At 29.1% G+C, this 24165-nt stretch overlaps 1 protein-coding gene across 1 annotated transcript in view; it reads left to right on the forward strand.

Annotated features, from left to right (window-relative positions):
• The window catches only part of LOC129971137 (serine protease Hayan-like), a 35839-nt gene extending 13422 nt beyond the window's left edge, over positions 1-22417 (forward strand). Inside the window, exons 4-9 of the mRNA XM_056084631.1 lie at positions 2193-2425; positions 7140-7213; positions 8980-9101; positions 12666-12922; positions 15243-15406; positions 22201-22417. Of these exons, the coding sequence (XP_055940606.1) occupies positions 2193-2425; positions 7140-7213; positions 8980-9101; positions 12666-12922; positions 15243-15406; positions 22201-22365 (1015 nt within the window). The 3' untranslated portion in view covers positions 22366-22417. The remainder of the gene's footprint in view (positions 1-2192; positions 2426-7139; positions 7214-8979; positions 9102-12665; positions 12923-15242; positions 15407-22200) is intronic.
• Positions 22418-24165: the final 1748 nt, after the last annotated feature.

Here is a 24165-nt window from a genome sequence, read left to right on the forward strand (position 1 = left end):
ATGTGCAAGTTGAGGTTCGAACTCGCAACGTTAGGGTTCATAGCCGAGTAACAAAGCCACTAGACAAAAGTGTACACTCTTCTCCGGAAGTTGTTATCTGGCTTATGATGTTACCACCACAGTTATAAGAAAATGGAAGTTCAAAGCTAAAGAAAAATTCTTTTCGGACATTTCAGAAGTTAAGAATTTATATAGTTTTATCTTGTCGAATAATAGATGTCAGCAAAGATTGGAGATCCCTACGGCACTAAGTGCTGTTACATCTGGTCGGTTAGGTTTATGTCTGGTGGATGGTAAACTGCACTGAGCTTCTCTAAAATTAGAAGTGGGACGAATTTGATGACGTTGATTAGATGCATAGGAGTGGGAGGTTTCAGGTTTCGGATATTGTGTAAGAACTTTCCTACTTGTGAAAAAAAAGTAGGGAAGGAAACTCAGAACTAAGGAAGAACCTTATGTGACAAAGAGATGCAATCATTATGGGTTCAGAGTCTAGAGAGTGCCTAACAAATATTTGTTCCTGAAAAACATAGATCAATACGAATGCCAATGCCAGAAGAAGTGATACGTTGACGCATGCTAGAAATCGATAGTAAGGTTCGTTGTAAATTGAGAAGTGACATTAAATTATAAATTGAATAGAATTTTATGCGCTTAAAACTATATATTGTTACGAATCTGCGATGCGGCTTCCCAGCATAGTCGGTTCCATAGGAGGTCTCAGAGCTTGGCGACAAACTTGGCCACCATTTGGTGACTTGGCGATGAATTTGGCGACGTTGGCGCCAAAATAGATTATACCCGAAACATCGAAAATTTTCCCGATCCGTCCAGTAGGAACGGAGATACGCCTCGAACGTTCCTGATTGGTTGAGAGGCTTCTAGCCTCGCCTCCTGAGACTTATAAAAGGAAGCACCCGCAGATGCTGGGCAGTGGTGAATTGAGGAGAAGTCCAGTTGAGAAGTATGTATGAAATCGATCCCCCAATCGTACGAGATGATTTAGTTACTTTGATGGAAAATTTTGTTTATATGCAAATTATCAATAAATGATTAGATTAAATTTTTTTAAATTTAATTTTTAACTAAACTTTTGAGACAGGGCTAATAATGTTTTGGTACCAAATAGTAATATGCGATACATGCAAATAAATATCATGTTGTTACAAACATTGTATATACATAGAATATATGATCTATTTTCTTGACACTAAATCAATGCCATCAAAACTGTTTAAATATTATTGAAAACATATATCGATTCGTTTATTTTTCTGAACCTTTATATAGTGCTCTATTATTGACTTCTAAAAAATATATAAATAAAATTCTAAATGAGTCTGAAAATCTGCTATCTAAAATTATAATTACAAGTCTTAAAGATATAATTACAAGTCAATTCTCTGTTAACAGTTATAATACCGGGTGATTCAAAAGTCCGTTAACATTTGAAAATTCAAAAATTCATTCTTTGTCTAACGTGTTGTGAACCGACGAAGCCCATTTCATATTCTGAGGGTCTGTCAATTCCCACAATTGCAGAATTTGAGCTATCGAAAATCTTAGAACTGTTGTGGAAACTCCATTGTATGACGTTGGTTTAAGGTTACCTGAAGTCGCAAGTCTACAGCTATCGTCCGACCTTATTAGGGATGCTAAAAGACAACATTCGAGGACAATATGACACCTACATATATACTGAACTGTGCTGTTCATAACATTGTTCCTCGATTACAGGTAATGTTCGAAATGATGTGCATTTGTTATACAGAACATAATTTTTACTAAAAATCAGTTGTTATGTTAAATATTACTTTTGTTATATGAAAAGCCATCTGTTGACCCTTTTTGCACTTGTTTTTGGTTTCATAAAACCTCATGTCATTTCAAATGTGCATCAATTTTTACCTCTCTACTTACATTATGCTATAAATTATTGAACTTTCAAATTTTAGCGGATTCAATCACCCATTTTGAGAAAATCGGATATTTTTCAACTCGATCATAATTTTACATTTATAACTGTCACTAACACAAAAAGAAATCACAATAAAAACTCCAAAAAGCAAAATGGGATATCATAAATTAAATCAATTTATAAAATCCCATTTTGCTTTTTAATGAAATTTTTTAAGGCACAACTGTTGAAAATATGAAAACAATTCATCATTCATTTTCTTATTATATTGCAGCGATTTCGACGAGAAAAAGCCATCCCCACCACGGGAAGTCGAATACGAACGGGGATCGAAACCTCGACCTCAGTCCGCCAGACCCAGCCATCATCCGCCCATTGATGAAATCGAACCTCAGGTGAGTCCCCCTCGGAGACAGAAACCTCCCAGGTCACTCCCTCCACGGGTGGAACCACCTGTCAAGTTTCCGAATCCGCGAGATCTTCCACAACAACTACCTCAAGTTCCAGGTAAAATTTGAATGCTTCTAGTCAACTGTAAAAATATCGCTTCTAAATTTTGCATGGGTGTCTTACTTGTTTTCACATTATTCTTAATATTGTAATCATGCAATTAATGAGAATTTTAAAAACTTTTCATGATTGAGGATTTTTTAAAAAATTTATACTCCCTCTAACCTACTTCAGTTTGTTGTGTGATTTTATTTCCCCAAATTATAAAAAGAACAAATTGAAATTTGGACAAATTCTAGCTTATCTCTTAACGATGTCTCTTTTAATGAGCATGTGGAAAACTGTGAAGTTTCTTGATTCAAAATGGTAAATTGGATCACTGCATTCAGCTTTCTTTTTTTATTTCCCAATTAAATTTGTTTACAAGCGAAAAGTTTTTAAATTGTTCAATTTATAACAATAAAATAACGGAAATAATAAAGAAATGGAAATTACTAGCAATAATTATTAGCTTCTCTGTCACATGGCAGAAAAATTTTGCAATGAAAGAATCAATATTTTACTTTTTCATATATGTAGAATGTCGGAAAATTCGAATTCCAGATTTTGATGAATCTTCAAATTTTAGACCTCCCTGTTAGAAAACAGGTTTTTGGAAAATATCTGTCTGTCTGTGACAAAGATAACTCAAAAATGCTTTGAAATAAACGGTTGGAATTTAAAATATGCAATATACGCACCAAATTTGACGATTTCTGCCAAATTTAGAGTAAACTTTGTTCTATTCGGCTGTTCAAATATGGATTAACACGATAACTGCACAACGAATAAAGCTAGATAGATAAAATTTGGTTCACAGATTTAACATCTTCAAAGTAGACTTTTATCAAATTTTGAACCAAATCTAACTATGGGTTGACTGTCTGTCTGTCTGGACTTTCAGGATCAGGTAAACGCAATAATTCAAAAATACAATGACTTAAATATATCAAATTTCGTATGGGATTGTGTTTGACAATCTCATACGTTTAACAGTTTTGTGACAAATTTTTGCTTGAATCGGTTGAGTAAAAAGTATCTGAAACACAAATCCGATTTCCGGGCACTATTAACGGATGCCATGGATTAACCGCCAATTACTCGCCAAGGACTACACTATAGATTCAGTAGAAATGCTGAATTCACGCCAAAGATTAATATTTTGTATCAGTTGTATGCAAATGCCATATAAAACGTTCTCTGGCATAAGTTTATTAGAGAGTATGCAAGGAAGTTTTGGGGGGATCTCTCCTGCTGGTTTTCAACAACGTTTTGTGAGTTATTGAGCGTTGCATTGTCCAAGATTTGATGATTATTCTGAAAGCAGAAAAACAAGTAAGAATTATTCAATCTGCCTAATTAATTTCACTTCATTTGTGTCAACTTTATATAAAGCAGAACACTTAGAAATATTTGACTTTTCTTAGCTGTTTTATTGGGTTGATTTGCACATGCTCAGCAACACTTGATTGTCTTTGATGGTGATTTTGAATGGATACAAAAGCTGTTTTGGAAAGATTATTTTCTGTTTGGTGACGTCAAAGTCTATGTCTAAGTTTGCCCAAACTAATTTAAAAACAACAAAGTCATCCTCAAAAGCGAATAGAAAAGATCATAAATATGATGAAAGGTAGAATTTTTAGACTTTTTTTATTATATTTAATCATGGAAAGTCAAAATCAAATTGAATATTGCTTTAAGATTAGTCCATCATAGATATATTTTATGGAAATAGAAAATTAGGCAAGAGCAATTAATATTTACTAAAATTTGATTTCATATTAATTTTGTAAGGATTATTTAAGAATATTATTAATGATTAGTCTCTCATAGGAAAATGTGGGAAACACTTGTGAATCAGTAATCAACTGAGGTATTTCTGTTTGACTGTTATTTTGTCATTGATAAATTTTTTCAATCTAATATTTATGTTGATAGCTCATGGAAATTTGAAACTTTCCTTTTATTCAATTTGATTCATGTGAGTTATCGACTTATTTCATATGATTTGAAGCAAGATTGTATGAGTGAAACTCATATGTATCGAAACAAGGTCGCTCGAGTCACACTCATATGGTTTGACTTCTCTTAGTGATTATTTTTATAAAGATTATTATTCAAAAATATTATTAACGAGTAATTAGTCTTTGAAAAATGAGAGAAAACTCGTGAAACAGTAGTCTGCTGAGGTATTTTTGTTTGACTTTTTTATTGTTGATGAAAAAAAATTATCGAATAGTTCTGTTGATGATTCGTAGAAATCTGAAAATTTTCCTTTTATTCAATTTGAATCATGCGTGGAATAGATATTAACTCATATGGTTTGAAACAAGATCGTATGAGTCAAACTCGCATGGTTAGAAAGAAGATCAAATGAATCAAACTAACAAGTTTTGAAACATGATCTCATGAGTCAAAATCATATGCTTTGAAACAAGATGGCATGAGATAAACTTATAAGGTTTAGCACTTCAATTTTGATTATTTAAATTGAAAATGACATAGCTTACACGAATGTCACTCGATCTTCAGATAGCTCAAGTTTTGTAGATATCATAACTAAGGAAAAGATTTTTTCCATTCATTCAACAAGGTAAGAATAAAGTTGGAACAGAGAAGCATTGAAATTCCAAGGTTAATAGTAAAAATCTTTGTTGCTGGAAGCAGAGACCTCGTCTTAGCAATGCCTGATTTTTTAAGGTTTATAGTATGACCTTGCATAGGTTATCAGGGTTTTTTTTAGCCCTGTTATAGTCTTTTGAGAATTTATATCGTATGTTTTATGTCCTTTAGCAAATAAAATTTTCTTAAGGTGTATGTACACACTTAGAGCTTCGAAAATCGTTCAAAATATCAAATTTTTTTTTATTGCTTAATAATGTTCTCTGATCCTTTAGTTTTCAACCGATACCAAGATGTTGTCAATATACGAAATATTTCTCGAGTTATAATTATTTTTCTTTTCATTAAAAACTCTAGTTACGGTGTTTTTTAAACTCATTTTATGAAGAATGATATTTTTCCACTATGTTGCTTCATTCAAACAATCATAACTCAACAAGAAATGAATCAAATACAGTTATTTATATATAAAAATAATCTGTATGAAATAGCGGATGTTTTGTGCCTCAATCAAAGTTGTACTTATAGAAATAAATTTTTAATAGCTATTTAAAAGTTAAAATTACAGAAAAAATCACGACTTTTCTATTAGTCTATTTTTTATAGTTAATGAAAAAATTGTTAAAAAAACTATATATTTTTATAACTTGAATGAGGACTAATATTGGCATAATTTCCAACTAAAATTGTGTTTCTGTACAAATTAGAATTTAAGATACCATGTTTCAAAAAATAGGCTAATTAGCTCATTAAATATTATTTAATTAATTAATAATGAGTGAAATATGGTTTTTCCTCACTGAAATGAGTTTAAACATATATTAATGACCTAGTGTGAAAAAACTGGATTTTTAAAGTTAAAATTAAAAAAAAAAATCTTCTAGTGTGTACGTACACCTTAAGCAAACATTGATTTCTTTCTAAATATTGTTTGTTTTGCATCAGAAGTTATTTTAAAAATTTCTCTACTTTAAATTTAAGTGATTTTGATTATTAATAGTGCTTTTGATATTTTCATTCATAGTTAAGTTTTTTACTAGTTCAGATATTATTCATGTGAGAACACTTTTCTGGTAAGCCTATTAATTACACGTAATTCATAAAAATAATTGCTATTTCCTGGATGAAAATATATTATGTTAATTGTTTCAGCATTCAATTGTTAATTTATTCTATAAATTTTAACAAAATACTAAGCTAAGTGGCATTACATCTAATTTAGTATTTAAGAAAACACACTCACAAATAATCCCAATGACGAATTATGAAATATATAATTAACATTAAAAATTAAAAGACATTAAAAATAAAATAATAAAATCAAGCATTTATTTATAAATTCAAAAGAAAACATTTTTTTAAATCAAAAATCAGAGTGTCAAAGCCTAATAGAATATAATAAAGAAATAATCAAAAATAAATAACCTAAAATATTCCTAACGATTTATGAAAACTGAAATCTTATTATGAATTTACTGACAACAGAAAAATTATTTTCTACTTTGCACTAATAAAAGCTTTCTTATATCTGTGATATTTATTTTGTATCTACAGTTTATCAATACATCTCTGTACTTAAAATAATCAGGAAAACCAAACTTAAACCCCAAAGATAAGAACGGTGCCCATTATTAAGCTTTTATTTCATATGAAAGCTCATGATCCCTTAGATAGGTCCTCAATGGTCGCCCCTCTTTCTGAATTTCCATCTAATATTGTGAAATAAAACTTTGACTGTACCCCTAGCCTTAACAACTGGACTGATTTCGCCAATTCTGAAGCATTCTGACCAATCAGAATGCTCTATGTTTAGTTCATTCCAAATTTAATTTTTAATGTTTTTCTTTTGTTGTGAGATGTAGTTTATTAAAGTTGGTTTGTTTGACTAAATTAATACAATCAATATGATCTCTGAATAGCTGGTCGCCTAAGGCGATTAAATTAAAATTAAAATTCATTTCCTGCATCGCATTATCACATTAGATAACGAATCACTATGAATCAATATCGTAAACCTGTTTTTTAGTAAGCTAAAAGCGAAGAAAAGAAGAAATGATAATGAAATATGCTCACATTACATGTGTATCTGATTTATTATTTTGCTTTTCAGCCTGTGGCGTCAAACCCTACGACTTGTTCATTGCTGGGGGCGAAACTTCCGACGAACATGAGTGGCCTTGGATGGTGGGTACTGATTGATATTCTGATTACCGATCATGCATTGTTTATCGATTAGGGTTTGGACAATAATTTATTAATAAAAACTGAGAATGCAACATAAAAATAGATCAATCATTCGAATAAATATCATTAAAAAAATTGAATAAAGTGCACTCAAATGATCTTTTTTATTTTTATCTTATAATGGAAATGTTGTTATTAATTTGTAAGGATTTCAGGAGAAGGATCGCTTTTAGTACTATAATACGTAGATAATTTGAGCAAAAATAATTATTGCTTTATTACTTCAACCAGTTTATTTGGCAATGATTGATTAGTAACGGAAAGAACTTATTAACAGCATACCAGGAGAATTATCTTTCGTTATTGAATCACACGACTATGTTTTGTTTGTGACAATTTATTTCGTATCTTTGGCCGGATGAAAAGTTATAACTTACAGTTCAAATAATTCAATTCTAAGATTAATGCTTGCAAAGATTATTGAAAGTAGAAAAATTACCTCTCGTCTTTTTTAATCTACATGAAGACTACTTTACCCCAACCGTCGTCATTCTTCTGGTTTGATGATTATTGAAAGAAAGCCTAACGTCTCATTTTGAATCTATAGGAAAACTATATTGGAAGAGACGGTATAATTCTTATTGTTACAAGAATATTAAAACATTGTTATTGTTACAAGAATATTAAAACATTGTTATTGTTACAAGAATATTAAAACATTGTTATTGTTACAAGAATATTAAAACATTGTTATTGTTACAAGAATATTAAAACATTGTTATTGTTACAAGAATATTAAAACATTGTTATTGTTACAAGAATATTAAAACATTGTTATTGTTACAAGAATATTAAAACATTGTTATTGTTACAAGAATATTCAATGTCTCTTTTAAAATCTGCAAGCAGGCAATTTTGGATCGGATGGCTTAAATTTTATGGTTATAAGAATTATTAAAATTAAGAAAGCCTAATGTCCCATTTTGAATCTATAAGAATATCATACTGGGATAAACGATATTATTCTTATGATTACCAAATCATTGAAAGTAAGAAAGCTTCATGCCCCATTTTGAATCAGCAATCAAATAATTTTAGGATTATTAAAAGTAAGAATTTCTAACGTACCATTTTGAATCTATAGGAAGATTAAATTGGCGTAATCAGTATTATTCTTATGATTACGGGATTGTTAAAAGTAAAAACAAAAGCCTTCCGTTCCATTTGAATTTGTAAGCGGGTAAATTTGGATTATTATAAGTAAGAAAGACTAACGTTCCGTTTTGAATCTATGGGAAGATTATTTTGGAGACAAAGGTATAATTCTTATAGTTATGAGATTATTGAAAGTAAGATAGCCTAACGTTCCATTTTGAATCTATAAGAAAGTTTTACTGGATCCCATTTGAAATTTGCAGGTAGACAATTTTAGACCAGACGATGTTATTCTTATGGTTACGAAATTATTAACTGTAAAAAATTCTAACGTTCCAATTTGAAATAAAATTATTCTACAACCCATACGCAGCCCAATGATATGCTAGCCAATTTAGACATAACACCGCGAATCTTATGGTAAAGTCTTTTTGATAGTAGTTTTGAGTCTACACAAAGATTATTTTAGAGCAGATGATGTAGTTATAAACAGCATTCAAATAAAAAAAGTGTTTGGCCTGAATCGTCATAGATTATTATTGTAGATGCAGCACACTAATTCAGTTAGTAAATTTGCTTACTCACGCAATAATTATTAAACCATCTTTCAGACCGCCATATTTCGACGTCATTCTGGTTCAAAACCTAAAACATTCCAGTGTGGAGGATCTCTTATAAACACAAGATATGTGTTAACAGCGGCCCATTGCTTTGTCGTCAATAACGTCATTCTGTGAGTATGAAAGAATTTAAACCCATTTTATTTCTTTACGAAAAAGTCGTGAGTAAAGTTCATGATCCATTAATCCACTGAGGTCTTTGTGTTAATAACAGGTATAGAAAATATTCTAAAGCTTTAAGAAATTTTTTAATCTTGTATTGGATATTGAGTGACAAATTTTCAACAAATTAAATTAAAAAAATTGAATTATAATTAAAAAAATAAAGTATAGAACATGCCAGCTTGCGATAATTTTCGTGTTTCGTTCATTGTAAAATGAATTTTTAATTGTTTTAACAGTGGCATTGGTATGTAGTGATTTTGTTTATGGGCGCGTGGCCCAAATAATCCATTTTGAAATATTTTGAAATTAATATTTAATTTTTTAAAAATATTAATTAAATAAATTAAATATTTAAATTTTTTCCGTCGTTTTAGTGTTTAGATGAAATTAATAAAGCATAATTTTCGTGCGATCATAAATATTTAATCTATAAATATTTATGATCGCACGAAAATTATGCTTTATTAATTTCATCTAAACACTAAAACGAAGGAAAAAAATTTCAAATTTTCAAGGTTAAACATGTAAATTGTAGGTAGCTTAGTATATAATGTTGTATGCAATATAAATTATAAAGAAATATGAATGTTTTACGTAATGCGTAAACTGATTCATATTTTTCAAACTTCGAAAGTATCTCACTTTTTTACTATTGTTGTCTCTCTTTATTGCTAACAAAAAAGAACTACGGTTAAATACCAGAACATTAGAAACTTTTAAATTGTCAAGAAAAAAAAAACGGGTCTAACCGGTCGAAGAGCTTAGCGACAATTGAAAGATGCATGATCTGCATGTAAATCAGCGTTAAAAGGTTCTATCTGACCTTAAGGAATAAATTTGCTGTCAAAATTAATCATCATGTTGATCTATGGCAAAGAATTCTTGGAAATCTTATTTGTTTGACAAACATCGTGGCTTTATCTGACGTTGAAGTGAAAAGAATATCGAAGGTCTCATAGAGGTAACTGGATCTTCTTTTTTATACTCCATACGAAAAAAAAGTTTAAACCATCGAGCAAAATATTATTGCTCAGCAATATATTTCATAGTGTTATGAAATGATTTAATCTTATGTAGACATTAGCTAATTCGAAGGATGTATTTAAAATGTATTATTAGCAATATGCTTCCCAAGGATTTATTTATAAAAATATTTAATTTAGGATTTAAATCTAAATTTTTCTAAAGAAAATTGTAGGAGATTTCCATTTTCGGACCGAAGCGTTGTAACGAGATATACTTTTAGGCATGAGTCTTTTGCCTTTATATTAATTAAAAAATATCTTAATTATATTAGCAGCGTAGCATAAATAAGAACTTGACGACCAAAATAAATTATTTTGGTCGCCAAGAACATGTATGTATAAAGTCTGTACCTAAAATAATAAGTTATTTTTCTAAAACATACTTCAAAAATATTTTTGAATGTATTAGATTTGAAGAAAATAGTACTGAAAAAAAATTGATACCATTAATTGAAAAATTAATTTTGTAAAATTTAAAATGGTGTTAAAATTTTTTTGTGTACTTCGAAGTTATTGAAGGTATTTCTAACATTTTCCTTAATTTTTTAACTAAGCAAAAATCAAATTAAAATTTAAAAAGAATTTTCTTAATATTACTTAAAGACGAGCTAACTTCAAATAAATTTGGCAGTTCTATGTCCAGCGATTAATTCCATAGAGCGTTTCAGATGATTTTTGAATGTTTATGTCACATCACTTAATTTTGCAGTTAATATTCATACTCTAAGTACTATCGAGTTAAAAACAAATTCACGTTATGAAAAGGGTTAACTAATTGATCAAATACCAGATTAATATCAGTAATAAAGATAATGGAGTTGTTTGAGATGGGTCTCGTCGTTTTAAACTGTTTGAAGCAACCGATGATTTCCATAATTCCTTAAAATATCTCGTATAAGCCCACATTGCCTGAACAGGAAAGAAAAACAAGTTTTTCTTGCAAATAATTCGCAACATGAACTGATAATTGCATCATTTAATGTTTATTTAATAAATGCCTAATATTTGTCTAATAAATGGTTCTCGTCAATTAATTTTAAAGTATTTGAGTCTTTAACACTTTCAGTAAATGAATCCCGCTTGTTTATCGTCGCCATATGAGATGATTTGACTGCCTAAAACGGCAGACATCGTGTTCATCTTTTTTTACTGACATCATACAGAAGACTCTATTTGTATATTGTATTCAGGCGCTAATTAATCTTACCAATCGAACAATCTTCTACAGCAGCGACATGAGTTTACGATTTATTACACATGAAATGCAATAAAAAAGTCGTTCCGTAATTGTGGGCTGACAGTTAACTATGTACAGGATATGAATTTCGTCCTTTTTGCAGAGTAAAATTAAAAAATAAATTATTATGACCCTAACATTACTTGTAAACTAATAATCTAACGATCATTTTCGATTTTTTTTGAATAACTCTTTAGTATTATTTTGCCGAAAGTCTCGTTGCTTGATGAAAAAAAGAGAAATATGTTTTTCTTGCAAATTATACACAATATACAACTGATCCTTGCACCATGTTTTACTCCACAGTTAGAGCACATCTAATATTTATTTAATAAATAATTCTTTCCAATTACTATAAAGTATTTACATTTTCAACTCTCCCAGTGATAATGTGAGGAATTTCTCCTTCCAGCGTGAAACAGTTAAAAATCTTTGCCATGCCCTTAACACTAATTGCAGAGTTATTTTCTAATGATCCTTTTTTCAATTTTCTTGTGTAATTCTGCTGTATGAAGCATATTAAGCTTAATAGAAAGTGTTTCAGAGTTATGCATTCACATTAGTTGTCAATTATCTATTGAAATATTTCAGCAATTAAGGCAGCAGTTCTCAACCTTTGTTACGCGTACCCTTAAAGGGTGAATGAAATTATTACAGAGAGTACACTAAAAAGATTACACCAATAGAAAAATGCTGAATTAAGAATCACAATAAATTAAAGAGATTTATTATAATTATATTTAACATATTCAAATTTCTCTCTCTAAAACAATTGTGGAAAACAATAGTTTCTCAACTACGATCATTAAAAGTATATATCTTGTTTGGTTTGCACTTATAGCAATCTATGGTCTCTAATAAAGCAGTCTGATGTCTGTTGTTCAGTTTCATCAAACACTCTAAAATCTTGTTTTACATAATCAGCAAGAACGTACTCCTTTTGAGTTTCTAATTTACTTATACTGTATAAAACTTCAATATAAAAAAAATATCGGGATTGTGAGTTATATACTCGGGTATAGGAGAGGAGAGATTCCGTGCTTCGAAACGAAATTTTTTTTTCTTACTTTAATTTATCACAAATCGCTTAAAAGTTTCACTTTGACCACATATCTTGGAATAAGGGATTACGGCATAGCTTTCACTTCATCAATACTTCTTATATATTCTTATGAAGACATTATTTTAGACTGGAGTGCTGTAAAACTCAAAAGCGTCAATGAATGCTTATAATGTGTCTTCTTTTACAGACCAGCTTCGGCCTATGTTGTCCGTCTGGGATCTCACTCTCTGAGCAGCGGCGAGGAGTATGCAGTGTCCAATCTAGTCCTTCACAATAACCACAGCGGATCGGAGTTCTTCAACGACATCGCACTGGTGCGACTCTCCAGCGAGGTCTACATCACGGACAAGATAGCACCCATCTGCCTGCCCTTCAGGGAAATGCTGCACGAGAACTTTGTTGGTAGGATGGCAGTCGTCGCTGGATGGGGAGACACCTCCTTCCGTAAGTGTTCGAAGAATTCTTTATTCTTCGATTATATTCCAAAAGAGTCGATTTTTGTGATTCAATTCTATAAGTGCATCGAGTTTTTCACTTTCAGAGTATGAAATCTGATTTAGTAAAAGTCTAAAAAAAAAGTAAATATTGTTACATTTTGTACGTGTTTATGAATTGAATGGACTTTAAGTAAGACGACACAAACCAAATATTACTTACATTTGATAAAACCCAGAAAAAAAATTCTTCAATTGACTTCTACAGTTTAAGGTGTACGTACACACTTGAAGATTTTTTTTCTTAATTTTAACTTTAAAAATCCAGTTTTTTCGCAGTAGGTTGTTAATATATGTTTAAACTCATTTCTGCGAGAAAAAACCACATTACACTAATTATTAATTAATTAAATAATATTTAATGAGCTAATTAGCCTATTTTTTTGAAACAGATATCTTAAATTCTAATTTGTACAGACACACAATTCTAGTTGGAAATGATGCCTAATCTGAGTCTTCATGTTGTCTGCCTCAAGCAAGTTATAAAAATGTATAGTTTTTTTTAAGTGATTTTTTCATGAACGATGAATAGAAAAAGCGAGATTTTTTCTGTAATTTTAACTTTTAAACAGCTATCAAAAATTTATTTCTATAAATATAACTTTGATTGAGGCACAAAACCTCCGCTATTTCATACAGATTATTTTGATATATAATTAACTGTATTTGGTTCATTTCTTGTTGAGTTATGATTTTTTGAAGGAAGCCACATAGTGGAAAAATATCATTCTTCATAAAATAAGTTTTAAGAACACCGTAACTAGAGTTTTTAATGAAAGCCCCTAAAGAAAAATAATTATAACTCGAGTAATATTTCGAATATTGACAACATCTTGGTATCATCTGAAAGCTAAAGAATCAGAGAATATTATTAAGCAATAAAAAAATATTCGATATTTTGAACGATTTTCGAAGTTTCAAGTGTGTACATACACCTTAAATTAGTTCCTTCAAAGAACGCTGAGAAATTCAAAACGTTATACGCCGTAAATCAATTTAGAATTCTCGGTTAAGTCTCAATTCTCGGTTTCTGATTAATCGAATATTTAATTAACTTTTGTTGTTTTGAAAAATGGATCGTATTCTTTAATTTGTCTTAAATAATAAGTGTAAATATGTAATAAATATGGTTAAATTCGGTTTGATTATTTAATAGAAGATACATACGTAACTAAAATTATACTTATTTATATTATTTTATATTGCCATCGAATGCTAAACTTATTGTGCGAAAAAAGGTATCAGTAGACAAGGTTTAGTATGCACTTCTGACACAGTTAAAACATATTACTTGTTAATAATTTAAATTTAAAGAAAAATTAATAAGTTCCAAAGACAAACATTCCAAAGCTCTGGATTATACTTGCCAAATTTTGTATTCTATCATGTGCAACTGTATTGGACCCTTTCAAGAATTACTTTAATATTTTTGCAGTCTATTCGAAATGTAACTTAACATAGAAAAATGCATGCATTGCAACTTTAGTATTTAAAGACCTACATTTGCTTCCAGTTGACAGATCAAATGCGGGGGGGGGGGCGTTGTTTTTTCAAGTTTAAATAAAATACTATTAGTACGAGTATTAGAAGAAAAATTTAAGGAAGAAAGTTATAAGCATTAGAGAAACTTATAAAAGGATGTCTTGAATATCAAGATAGCTTAATTCGATCAGGAGTAAATTTAAAAATACGTACATTTAAAAAAAAAATATTTTTAATTAATTTTTTTTTATTTGAGCATAAGTTTTTGTAATTTCTAATATGTATATATCGCACAGACACAAACATCTGATAAGAATTTTAAATCGATATCTGTATTACTTTTAAAAATTTAACTTCATAGGAAAAAACACGCCTATAAGTAATCGCTTAATTGTCCGAATTCATGGATCCAAAGAAGCTAAATTACGCTAAAAAATGTTGTTTTACAATTTCAGATAGCCGATAATGGTCGATTTTCTGAAAAGAAAATGGAGAATATTAAATTTGAAAACAATTTCCTTCATCGGTAGTTGGATCCTAAAGACATTAAATAGTGTTCTTGAGTGCATGTTCGGCTCTTGGTTTGGGCAATCAAAAAATGTATTCATATATAGTAATTGAGACAAAATATTAACTTCAAATTTAATTTTCAAAAATTTTGGTGTTTTACATATTTTTTTCAAAAAGTAATTCTTCTTTGCAAATGACAAAATGTTAAAACAATTTTTCATCATTCAGATTTTTTCTAATATTTAGTTTGTGATGTGAAAACTTTATTTTTTCTCCAGGATCGGATGGCACGCGTGTTTTGAAACACGTGTCCGTTCCCATTGTGTCCAATGAGGAGTGTGCTGCTGCATACCGTAGAGTCCGAGGGGCAGTGTTCTTGGCCAGAGGAAGTGACCACGTCATGTGCGCTGGCCTCATGGAGGGAGGCAAAGATGCTTGTCAAGTGAGAAACTTAATGAAATTTTCCCATAAACTGTTTCTCTTTCATTTTCTGGACTATTCTTCAGCTGAATTCAATGAGAAAAACTATTAAGATAACTGAATGGAATAAAATCGTCAGTTCGTTACTTAACGCAGATGAGAACGCTTTACTGGGTTCATGACAGACACAGGGTTGCCAAGAGTGGACTCTAATTAATGTGGAAGCCTTCACACATCTAGCCTTCCTCTATGCTTTCAAGATACAATCCTTTTCACGATTTCTTACAAGACGAGGCCATGGAATGGAAAATTGAATTCTGGATGAAATTTAGTATAATGGGAGAACACCTTTAGGATGTTCATTCATTAAAATATTAAAACGCAATGACCAGACAATTAAAAAAAATGACTCTCAAACTTTTCTCTATTAGCACAAAATGCCGAACAGCATTGATATGATATCATCCCAACTTAGGAGGGTTATTAAAAGAAAACAAGACAAAATTCAACTTTGTTGTTTATCGGTTATTAAAAATAACAACTGAAAGTTTAAATTCAACACAGTTATAAGTATTCATTGCAAGTCCCACTAAAACTATGAACAATGTCAAGGCGGTTACAGTTACTCATCCCATAATTTTTAGCATTTCTGATATGATGCTTTGAAAGCCTGCAGATATGTTTACCTTAAACTCGTCAACATCTGTAGGCAGAAAAGGAGTAAATACTCGTTGTTTGAAGTAACCCCAGAAAAGATCAAGTATCACCTTACATGTATGCCTGCATAGTTTCAAAGCTTCACACCATGTATGCAAAAAAATTGTAGGGCGAGTTATTGTCTCTTTGCAGCCTGTAAGAGATCACATTGAACACTTACAATTGCATTAAATTTAAACTTTCAAATGTTATTTTAATTTCCGATGGTCAACAAGGTTGTACTTTGTTTTGCTTTCTTTTAATAGACCTGGAAAGTTAGAACATACATTTTAAAGAACCCTGTATGCTAATAACTTGTCTCTGTATTCAGCAGCCCAATGATATAATCGTCCATGTAACTACTTCAGGAGATCAGAGAGCAATCCTGGACATGTCTTTTTCTTTTCTTTTTAATTTTTCAAAATTATTAAAAATAAGTGATCAGTTTACAAATAGCTTATATTAATATATTTAAATTAATATTTTCTAATTGCATAAAATCAATTTTCGAACCTGTGTCCTCACCCTTATTAATAATCTCATAAGTTTCTTTCCTTTCCTCCTGTCCCTTGTCCACTTCATGAAAGATTGAAGAAAGTAAATGAAATGTATTTCTAGCTATGCCAGGTCTATCTTTATTCGATTAATAAATATTGTTGAAAATAAGAAATATATTTTACTCCGGACAGGTGGACTTCCTGACCACTCCTCTCGGTTGACCTTGATTGATATATCTAAAGACTTTTTATAAGATTCGCAACTAAGTTCTTGAAAAGTCTTTCTTATAATAATGAACAGTCACACGATATGCCTTGTTACAATTACTTAGGAAGTTTGCGCCTTGGCTCCATGTGGCGTTTTCTTCACAGGAGTGACAGAAAATACCTATTTATAGTTCAGTTCGTGTCACGGCATCAAGCATTGCTGGTATGAAGTAATAAAGAAAAAATATATAGTTTGCACGAACTCCAATTGATTTTTGCAATTTCGTTGTCTTATGCATATGAACACAGCAATCTGCTACTCAAAAATGAGTTGTTCAAGTTTTGGATAGCCATTGCTCTTCGCTGACGAAAAATTTTCCCACCAGAGATTTCGACCAAAGTATTAATCACTGGTTTATGGAATAGTCTGTAGCTTGCTTTTAATTCTTAAGTTATACGGTGGACGCCGCTATGTAATCGCGATTAGTGTTATCATTCGCTTTATATTATCAAAAAATTGGATGTCGAACCGACATATTCAAATATACATAATAATATTCGTTTAGTATGCTAGTTAATATCATGGAAAAAATGATTTAATTTAAAAAAAATTCCTGAAAAATTACCTATAATTTTTAGTTCTTGATATCCATATCTGTAAATAAATGATGGATATATCATGAAGAAATTATGAATTTCAAATAGAACATTTAAAGATATTACTTTACAGGACTTATCAAATGAAATACAATTTAATCAATCAAATTAATTAATATCATTCAAGTAATTATAAATATAAAATCAAAATGGGAAATTACTATAACAAGATAGAAAGTATTCCAAATCTTTTTTTAATCTCTGTTAATAATAAATATGCATTAGTGGTTTATTCGTAACAGTTTTGAAATAGAGAACTGACCAGCTCTATATTTTCAACCAGCCTGCATAAATGAGTTCGTAGAATTGCTTACATCTCTTGTAAGAAAACATCTGGGAGTTATTCTTTCCCATGAGATAGGGTACACATTCTTTTGGCTGAACTAAACTGATCTGGATTGATTGAAACCTATAGCTAAATCCTCAGATCTGGTTTGAACTCTGTTGGACAAACATAAATAATTATTGCATGCAATTAAAATATGAAAATAAACTGAATAAAAATAATTATTTAACCCTTTATAAGGCCGTGGGAAGTATGCTTCCCACCAAATTTATCAATCTTTGTATGAAATTATGTAGGTTGGCATAAGTGCTGACAATTTTTTTTAGAAAGACAGAAACTTAGATGCTTCAGTTCTTTATCTCACACAAAATGATGTGTCTTGGTTTGTCACTTAATTATTAATTAATCAAATTAAATTTATCTAATAAGCTAAATGAATCCCTTTTCTTATTCTAATTTCAAACCTAAAAATATTTTAACATAATACGACTAAAAAAAATGGCCCTTTAAAGGGTTAAGACTTAATGATAAAATTGAAATTCTTAACCGGTATAAAAGTTTACCTAAAATTAATCAATATAACCTGCATCATAATTTCATGGCTTTTTCATAAAAATGAAAAATCACCAGCTTTTTACGAGCAAAACTAAGCAATAAACATGGATGGGTTCGACAGGAACGAATGTGTTGTAGAAACTCTCAAATGAAAATCGAAATGAGCCATGCACTTGATATTTTGAAACCAGAAATTATCGTTTGCCAAATTTTAAAAGAATAATACTATAACGGACAGTTTATAAGTGAACCGTTTAGGAATAACTGGGCATAAAATAATTAATTAATTTTTAATTGCATTTTTTAAACAGATTATAGATTGCCTTGAAAAAAGTTTTTTTATTCTTTTCCCTTTATGTAAGTTGATTGTTTCTTATTTCTGTTATTGTTACGAATTGATTATGTTATCAAAATTATTAAGTCCCGAAGCAATCAGTTAAGCAACAGGTATTGTACAAGCAATTAGGTTGAAGGAAAGGGTATTTTTATTTCCTAATTGAATAAAAGATAAGAAAAACATAATCTTAACTTAAATAAAATATTTTTACTTTCGTGTATACGTAGTATAGAGAAAATATTGTAATCGTCAAAAAATTCAAACTCCAGATTTTGACGAATCTCCATGTTTTAGACTACCCTGAGTTCCAAAAACACATTTCCAAACAAAAATTCTGTATTTATGTGAAACGCTGGAGATTTAAAAAATACGGTGAATCTCTGTTCCGTCAACTCAAAATGTTAGATAAATCAAATTTCCTCGGTGAACTTTTAAAGAATTGACTAATAGTTTATTTCTACTTAAAGCTTCTTCTTTATTTCTACTTACAGCTTTCTACTTTATTTCTACTTACAGCTTTCTACTTTATTTCTACTTAAAGATTTCTACTTTATTTCTACTTAAAGCTTTCTACTTTATTTCTACTTAAAGATTTCTACTTTATTTCTACTTAAAGCTTTCTACTTTATTTCTACTTAAAGCTTTCTACTTTATTTATACTTAAAGCTTTCTACTTTATTTCTACTTAAAGCTTTCTACTTTATTTCTACTTAAAGCTTTCTACTTTATTTCTACTTAAAGATTTCTACTTTATTTTTACTTAAAGCTTTCTACTTTATTTCTACTTAAAGCTTTCATAAGTAATCAATTTTAGGCAACATTGAATGGATTCGTCTTCTATTTAATTGAAATCAGTTTTTAGAAATAGAAAAAAAATGATATATTCTTTTATCCTTCAGATAAATTATAAAAAATGTTGTTACTGAAACTAATTGAATTTAGATATTTTTTCTTGGCGTTGCAATTTTTGTATGTTTAAGACAACCGAATTAAAAATATTACCTTTATAAAAGAGAAGGCATAAAAGTTCTGGGAGTGACCATTTCCACTGGTTTTTACGTTATAATATTGAAAATAATATTTTATAGAAACGAATAATATAAAAACAAAACCAGGAAAATGTGATATGTTGATAGAGATGCTCTTGAAAGCTTCATGATGTTTGTAAAATATTTTAATTTTAAAATTCCATCAAAAGTCTTAGTGCCCTTATGGTATTGCATTTAAAATTTCACGCTTTCAAGATCTTATCTTATACATCATATTTTGGAATTAAAAAAATATTACATATATTTTGATATACTGATAAAAGCAGGTTTTTTTATTGCTTTCTACATTTCACTCTAAAATATATGTTCTATTTCAATAATATAAATATTGTGAATATTTACAATTAATCGTTTCTCAAAGTGACCACTAGATGGCGCCAGTCATTTTGAATAAATTTTATTTAAAATTTATCGATTAACTAAATATTAAGTTCTGAAAATAACCTCTTAACAGCATCGAAAAATATATCTGTACAAATAAAAGAACTTTAACACAGCAATAACTGAACCAACAAATCGATAACAAAACTGCATCTCTACAAACATGAAACAGATCATGTGAATTAAAAATGTGAAAATAAATAAATAAATAGTTCTTTTGGAAAGACATTAATGTTTCCAAAAGTCAAACATTGCCAACCATGGCAACGGAACTTACTAATTTCAAGAATAAATCGTATTCGCATGTATTCGTTCGAAGAGAACTACCCAAATTCGCCTTTCACATGAAAGAATCAATCGTAGCATTCGTAAGTACCAACAAATCAATAAAATAGTATCACATGAAGTATCTACTCAGTGTCTATGTATGCTACTTTGGAAATGAACTAAAAGCATGCATTATATTCACAAAATCGCTCTCGTCTGTGGAGTGGTATGGCAACAAGTAATTGGCGAAACTAATCGATGCAAGGCAATAAGAGATAAGACACGCGAAAATTCAATCAATTTGTTTTTCATTCAGATATATTCCGTAGGAAAAACCGATTTGGTCACAAGTACATGCAAACCTGTTAGTGTATCTTGTCCTAAAGAAGAAGTTCGCCATTTCGTTTTTGGTTGCGTTTTTCGAAATGATACTTCAATGATACTTTTTTCAAAGAACTTAAAATTCAATGTAAAGAATTTAAATTCTACCCATTTCATAGCAATCTGTGGGCTAAATTACCTTTAACATTCATGTTTTCTATGTAATTTTTTTACTGTTATAAAATATATCAATGTTTTGGATTTTTCCCAATACTCATTGCAAGTTAACTTTGGGAAAAACTCAGATACAGTAATGCTCAAATGTAAAAATTTGCAGTACTTTCAAAGATACAATCGTGCAGTACTTTAAAATTGCCAAAAAAAAACATTATAATTTAGTATATTTTAAAGAAATGCTACGATAATGTAAGATAAAATCAGTTTGGAGTTAAGCCTAACTAGCTGGCTGGATATGGACTTAATAATTCTAAAATGCAACAATTAAAAAAGTTGGCATGGGATCTTTAAAACAAAATTGAAGATTAAATAAATGTATTTTTAATAAAAATTAAATAAATTAAAAAAAATTACTATCTATTATAAATTCTAGAGGAAATTTATCAACCAATTTTTTTTTTGTTTGTCCGTTCAATGGGAGCATTATAATTCACCAAAGCAACCAGATTTATGGATAAAATTTGGCAAAGGGTGTAAGATTCTATTCTTATACACGTGAACCTTATTACTCAAAAATATGGCAGCCTAGATTAATGAATTTTAGTAAATGGTCAATACACCAATACTTTATATCCATATTAACATTTGATAGATCAATACTTAGTATGAGTGAAAATTAAATGAAATCTGATATGAAATGTATAATTCAAAGTTGGCACACAAAGTATTTTAAATCACGATGTTTGGTAACCAAATACAATATAATGTAGATGAAAGGATACAACTATTACAGAAAACAAAAATTATATTGTTCTTAAAAATCTCTAGTATGTTATTCTGCGTATTGCCAGAAAACATTTTTTGCTGTTTCTCACAAATTTATAATTTTCCAAGCAAATTAGACATAAACTTGAGAACTAAATTAGGAATAAATTTAAAAAGTACTTTTTATAAAAGCTCTAAAAGACGGTCTTTTTAATTTTAATATCTTTCAACCATTTGGTTTATAATTTACTGTTTATTGATATAAATATTATGGAATTCTGAGATCAATTTCTTCTGAGTGTCACAACCAGATGGCACCAATTGAAATGATTAAATTCATCAATGATCTGTAATTAATTGTTGAAAATGTCGGAATAGTTATATTATTATTGAGAATATCAAATGTATGAAATTTCAAAACTCTAAAGTTATATATGGGTGAAAAATAGATTACAAAATAACATCCTTCAAAACAAGAAATAAGTCAAGAAAAGGATTTAAAATGATTCAAATTTCATTTGATCAATTAAGTATTTTGAAAATAAAATTACACATATATTTGTTTCAATTTGGGAAAATTCTGCAATTCATTTCTTCAATGATTTGTTTGTAATCTTACAGGGTGATTCCGGCGGTCCACTTATGCTGAAAACACAAGATGATCATTGGACCGTGGTAGGAATAGTATCTTTAGGATACAAATGCGCAGAGCCTGGCTATCCTGGAGTATATACCAGAGTGACTCATTACATGTCCTGGATTCATGCGAACATGAAACCGTATTGAACAAATGATTATTTTTGTACATATATTTCAGTTTTAAAAACATTTTACTCTTCTTTTGTTCTATCTCATTACTATTCGTTTTTTCTATATCATTACTGTTTCATATAAGGTATGGGAATAAGGCTACCAAAAATAGCTTATGTATCATGAAATTTTAATCATACTAGGCCTAACTAAGGTGAGGAAAGAACTCTACGAAATATAAGAAGTGATTGAAAAATATCCCAATTTGAATGAAAAATTCATTCAGGAGATATTTATGCAAATTAAATGTAAGATATTCTTTCTATTGATAAAAGTATTCTACACCAATTAAATACTTACGATATGTTTCACTTCATTTCATGTTTTGAAATTTTAAATGAATCATGTATTCGTTCTATCGTAAAATATGAATACTAACTGTTTATTTTATTTTCAACGAATTTAATCAGATAGTATATCAGTTGTGGATATCTGGCATATATGTGGTTTTTATTAATACTGAGAGAAAATGATTATAGGCTTCAGTAAATAATTTGATTAAAAAGCAACACTTATAAAATTTTAAAACCAACATTAAAATGTTTCATTTAGATACTTAAAAAAATATTCCAGATGCCTTCCATTTAGGGTTATTTAATTAATAAAATTTAGAGGAAGTGAACATGTGGCCTTTTAGAGTTCATTTCGAGTATATAAAAAATATTTTTAAAGAATTAGAATGACAATAACCACCATTTTGATATGAGTTTCTAAATAAATAAAATCGGATATAACAGACTTCGCCTTTTTCTCCTTAATTAGTTTATTTTGTAAGATTATATTTATATCATTTCCAAATTAAAAACAAAAGTGAAATATCTTTTTACACACTATCATTTGTTCTACAGAATTTCTGATTGATTCTCTTTCTCTCTGGTTTTAACAGACAAAAGATAAGATAAAATGAATTATCAAACATTTTTCAGTAACAACATTTAATAGATAACTTTAATAAGCAAACGATAAAATAAAAAGAAAAATATTTCAGAGATATTCTAATAAAGCAAAAAAAAAAAAAAAAATCAAATCTTCTAACTGAATGAAAAATATGCCTAAATGAATTCAAAACAATTTCTAGAATCTTTTTGGAACTTTTTAATATTGATAAATGAAAAAAAACAAAAAAACATTTAAACTTTAAATAATACAAAACACTGTTAATTTCTATAATTTAAAGACATTTTACTGACATTCATTTTTAGACATATTCTTTAAATAGCATCATTCATTGGAAAACTTCAGTAAGCAAACGATAAAATAAAATGAGAAAACGCTCCAAAAATATTCTTACTAAAACAAAAAATATCAAATTTTCTAACTTAATCAAAACTACGCCTAAATCGATTCGAAATAATTTCGAATATCTTTTTGGGATATTTTAATATTAATAAGTTAAAAAATACTTGAACTTTGAGCAATAAAAACAAACTTTAATTTCTATAATTTAAAGACATTTTACTGACATTTATTTTTAGACACATTCTTTAGATAGTATGAGTTATTGGAAAACTTTAGTTAGCAAACGATAAAATAAAATGTTAAAACGTTCCGAAGATATTCCTACTAAAACAAAACAAAAATCAAATCGTCTAACTCAATCAAAACTACGCCTAAATAAATTCAAAATAACTTCAAGAATCTTTTGTTTTTATCAATAATTTTTAATCAATAATTTAAATCAATAATTTTTAAAAAATAAGCAAAAAAAAAAAAAAAAAAAGAGAGAAATATTGAAACATTGAGGAATAAAAATCAATATTAATTTTTATGATTTAA

This window comes from Argiope bruennichi, chromosome 6 (genome assembly GCF_947563725.1).
Source record: "Argiope bruennichi chromosome 6, qqArgBrue1.1, whole genome shotgun sequence".
Taxonomy (NCBI): Eukaryota; Metazoa; Arthropoda; class Arachnida; order Araneae; family Araneidae; genus Argiope; species Argiope bruennichi.